Source organism: Babylonia areolata, chromosome 7, assembly GCF_041734735.1.
Source record: "Babylonia areolata isolate BAREFJ2019XMU chromosome 7, ASM4173473v1, whole genome shotgun sequence".
NCBI lineage: Eukaryota > Metazoa > Mollusca > Gastropoda > Neogastropoda > Buccinidae > Babylonia > Babylonia areolata.
This window is the reverse complement of record NC_134882.1, coordinates 45,264,925-45,269,924: the sequence shown is the minus strand read 5'-3', so window position 1 is coordinate 45,269,924 and position 5,000 is coordinate 45,264,925. Positions and strand designations below refer to the sequence as shown.

The window sequence follows — 5,000 nt, the reverse complement described above, 5'->3', positions numbered from 1 at the left end:
AGCCGTACAAATTATGCAACTATGTGTACACAACTTAAGATCAGTCATAAAGACAGTCAGGTGGACAAACAGGCAGACACACAGACAGACAGACACATACGGACAGACAGACAGTCCCTCCCCCCCCATCCCCTATCTAACAACCCTATCTTGCTCCTCCAAAAAGTGCAATGGTTCCTATCTTATTTCTGTAGGGAGGCGTTCTTCTTGTTTTTCTTTTTCGTTTTTTTTTCTCTCTCTAAATATGTTTTTTTCGTGTAACAGGTGGTGACAACATTTACCTGGACTTCTCTGGGTCGGCATATAAACATAAATGGATAATATAGAGCGTAGAGAATGTTCCCAATCTTGATTCACTTGTCATGTATAACAGTATACAAATACTAATACCCAGTAGGTCACTACTCTTTCGCCCACTGGTCCAAGTTATTATTAATAAGAAGAAGAAGACTGAATAAATGAAGCATGTATCCTTTCACATTACTGATACTACAGTTTCCTGTTAGCATTTCTCTGTTACTAATTAGATATGTCAGTCGCAATATCTGAAATTATGGTGACAATAAAGCACCACTTTCATACAATTCAAAGTTTACCCAATTCATTTCTTATAAATAAAAAAATAAAAAAAAAAATCCACACAGTTGAAAAAAAGAATGTGTCCATGACCATATTCATAGACATATCATTCAATTAGAGTAAACGATATTGCAAAAAAAAAAAAAAAAAAAGAAAGAAAAAAAAGAGAAGAAAAAAAAGAGAGTAATAATCAATACTGTAAGTGTAAAGGCAATACCTCACAAATGCCGCATTCTCCATGAGTACGTTCTCTACACTAACTCACAAGGAGAGTTCTCTTGAGCTCACACATGGACACATGTGCCTGTGAGGCACCACATCACAAATGTCATTATTATCTTCTCCATAAGTTATGTAAAAAAAAATAAACACATACAATTATAGTATATACTCATACATGTATACTTGTACACACACACACACACACACACACACACACACACACGCACGCACGCACGCACGCACGCACGCACGCACGCACGCACACACACACGCACACACACACAAGCACACACACACACACACACACACACACACACACACACACACACACACACACACATATATTGAAATACACACATAAAACAAAAAAACTTATGTATGCTCTCTCTCTCTCTCTCTCTCTCTCTCTCTCTCTCTCTCTCTCTCTCTCACACACACACACACACACACACACCATACTAAGTGTACAAAATACATATCATGATCATTCATTACCATTAGTTTGTGTATAGTTTTATGTCTATCCTTTTCATGGGTGTATAGATTTTTTTTCTAGTTTTCAGTCAATACATTATATGGAAGCCAAGCCATTTCAAGGAGGGGGTTATTCTATATCATTATACTTAGCAGGTTTCTTGATTATGTCTTTCGTGTGTGTGCGAATCATTTCATCACTCTCTCTCTCTCTCTCTCTCTCTCTCTCTCTCTCTCTCTCTCTCTCTCTCTCTCTCTCTCTCTCTCTCTCTCTCTCCCTCCCCTTCCTCAGTGTGCAAGCACCTGTCCAACGGGAACCTGGCCATCTTCGGAGTTTCAAACGCCTCCTCCATGGCCACCATCCAGTCGTACACCAACACCTTCCAAGTGCCTTTCGTCACCTTCAGCATGGCGCACAACACCTCCTCCAACACCTCCTTCCAGGTCTACATGCGCCCCATGCACGTGCACGCGCTGGTCAAGCTCGTGCTCAGCTACGGCTGGGCTCACATGTACTACATCTACAACTCCGACGAAGGTGAGTTTTTTTTTGTTTTTTTTTTTTGGTTGTTGTGAGTTTTGTGTTAGTTCTCTCTCTCTCTCTCTCTCTCTCTCTCTCTCTCTCTCTCTCTCTCTCTCTCTCTGTGTGTGTGTGTGTGTGTGTGTGTGTGTGTGTGTGTGTGTGTGTGTTATTTGTTGAATAATAATGATAATGATAACGATAATAAGTAGTAGAAGGAGTAGTAGTAGTGGTAATAGTAGTGTTTGTATGTGAGTATTAGCAGTATATATGTATGATAGTAGTGTCTGCTACTACTACTACTACTACTAATGATAATAATGATAATAAGTAGTAGTAGTTGGTTTGTATCTGAGTATTAGTAGTATATAGGGCCTATGTATGATTGTTGTGTCCGACTATGAACATCCGAGCAGCAGAGGAGGCAACTGCTGTCGCAGCTATCTGGGGTATAATTATAGTGGAGAGTATCTTGCACAACTTACATCCCCAACTCTCTCGATCAAAGAGGGTTTCAGGACAGTCGGCGATGGGATGGTTCCCAAAGTCCCGACTAGCCATCCAAAGCTGCAGCACTAAGAGCCAGTGCAGTCTTGCCTCCCAGTTTGAGAGTCATAGTCCTTAAGCATTCGAAACCAAATGCTTGAGGAGACTACTACACATCTCCTACAAGGAGCACAAGACCAGTGACTATGTGCGGAACCTGGTCAGCAACCTTGTTGGGCCCCAAGAACCACTGCTGGCGACTGTCAAACGACGGAAGATGGCATGGTTTGGTCACGTCATACGACATAACACCCTCTCCAAAACCATCCTGCAAGGGACTGTAGAGGGAGGGCGCAGACGGAGGCGGCAGAGAAAGAGCTGGTCCGACAACCTCAAGGAATGGACCAAAATGACGATGCCAGATCTCCTCACGACAGCTGCCAACAGAACGGCGTGGCGAGCTATGACATTTTCCTCATGTCCCCCCAACGACCCCAGCTGTCAAGGAATGAGTGAGTGAGTGAGTCCTTAACAAAAGACTAAAGCTGTAAAGGACTTCCCATTGTATTGGGGAAACCATTGATCACACAGCGCTCACTTTGCTGCTGGCCCAGCTGCTTTTGTCAATCTATGATATAAGCTGAGCTTGTGGTACCATTGATATTCTTTCAGGTCTGTTGGGGGGGGGGGGGGGGGGGGGGGGGGGGGTCTAAGCCTGAGTCTATACAGACAGCCACCATTGTTAACCAATCGTAAGCTGACAACCGTTAGTTAAGTCCGAATATACTGTCCACATATTGACAATAAGGAGTATGGCTGCCTACGTAGCGGGATAAAAAAAACAAAAACAAAACAAAAACAGCCATTCACCTAAAAAATCCACTCGTGTCCATACGAGTGAACGTAGGAGTTGCAGCCCTTGATCGACGACGAAGAAGATGAAGTAGTGACTGAGTGTGAATCTGGATAAAAGATCACGCCACAGTGAAGAGAGAGAGAGAGAGAGAGAGAGAGAGAGAGAGAGAGAGAGAGAGAGAGAGAGAGAGAGAGAGACAGAGACAGAGACAGAGACAGAGAGACAGAGAGAGACAGAGACAGAGAGACAGAGAGAGACAGAGACAGAGACAGATGGGTGGAGGTGATTTGTTGTTGTTGTTCTTGTGTGTGTGTGTGTGTGTGTGTGTGTGTGTGTGTGTGTGTGTGTGTGTGTGTGTGTGTGTGTTCTAGAAATGTGGATTTTTGTTGGTGTTTTTTTGTTTGTTTGTTTGTTTTTGTTTTTTACTCATGTGTTTATCTAAAACTTTATTTACATGTGAACGTCTTGTCTGTATTAGGAGGAGGGGGTGATGGGTGGGGAGTGGGGGGGACTAATGTTTGTTTCTCATTTAAGAAGCATAACTAACACACAATAATTAAAAGATAAGAGGGCAATTAGGAGAAGGAGGGTGGAGAGATAAGAAAGTCCTGATATGTCTTGAGTGATTTCATAGGTTTCGTCCCTTATTATTATTATTAGTCTAATTAGTTTTTTCAGTCTAATATCATCATCTTAGATGAACAGACTATAAATATATAAATAAACGAAAATAAACGAATCCCTTAGTAAGCTTTGAATACAAGATACCATACAGGCTACCTAGCTTTACAGTTTTATGTATGTAAAACGCTGTTTTACAACTGTACTATCTCATTCTACTAGACTGTCGCCAACACACCAACTTTCCTTGTAATTTTATGAGTTTATGAGGACGTTATAGTGATTGGATTGATTGGTTGGTTGATTTAATCACACCCCCACCTCCCTTTCCCTGGGGGGGTCCTCGCTACCCCCTCACCCCTACTACCCGTACCATGACTTATCAATTAGTATTTGTTTGTATTTTATTTTTCTGTTTTTATTCGTTCATTTTTTGTTGGTTTTAGGATTGATACGGCTGCAGCAGATGTTCCAAGCGGTGGCCGTGTACACGCACGATAAGTTTTTGAGCATCGACGCCAAGCGAGTGACGTCAGAAGATGACGCCTTTTCCTTGATACGTCACCTGCACAAACAGGACGAGAGGAAGCTCCGAAGGTTTGTGCTGGACATGCCGGTGGATCAAGCTGAGCGAATCACCCTCCGAGTGGTGAGTTATTGATATGTGTGTGTGCGTAGTGGTGGAGGAAGATTGCGTGTGTGCGCGCGTGTGTGTGTGTGTGTGTGTGTACGCATGCGTGTATGTGTATGTATTTTTTTTGTAATGTGCTCAAAGGAGGCAAAAAATTCATTTTAGCTGTAAGATGATTAGATTTGCAAATGTTGCCATGCTTCACCTTCCGAGTTAAAATGCAGTTGTGTTTTCTCATCTTTTATGTGACGTTGTCTATTTGGAAATGGTTGTTTCTAGGCACGAAAACATTATTTTGAAGTAATCCTCCATACTCCAACAGGAGTGAAAGGATAATTAAAACTTGAAACTTATGTTACGTATAAAAAAAATGATAGCTTGAAGTTTTGTTTAAAGAAAAAAAAAGCATAGCAATATAACATCTTTATGATTAAAAATTAATAACTATAACAGCGAACCAATTGGACTGTTCAACAAGGCGATGAAAAAGTCACACATTAACAATGGACTGCTGAAGATTGTCAACACCGAAGATGATTTCAGGTCAGGGATGTGAGACTTAACCATATAATAGCAAGTTAGTATATAATCGGGTGTTATATGAGTACCAC

The 5,000-nt window shown here is 41.6% G+C and overlaps 1 protein-coding gene across 1 annotated transcript in view; it reads left to right on the top strand.

Moving 5' to 3' along the window:
* LOC143283854 (glutamate receptor-like) overlaps positions 1–5,000 on the top strand; it is a 124,382-nt gene that overhangs the window by 85,754 nt on the left and 33,628 nt on the right. Inside the window, exons 2-3 of the mRNA XM_076590231.1 lie at positions 1,568–1,813; positions 4,205–4,407. Coding sequence (XP_076446346.1) covers positions 1,568–1,813; positions 4,205–4,407 — 449 coding nt within the window. The remainder of the gene's footprint in view (positions 1–1,567; positions 1,814–4,204; positions 4,408–5,000) is intronic.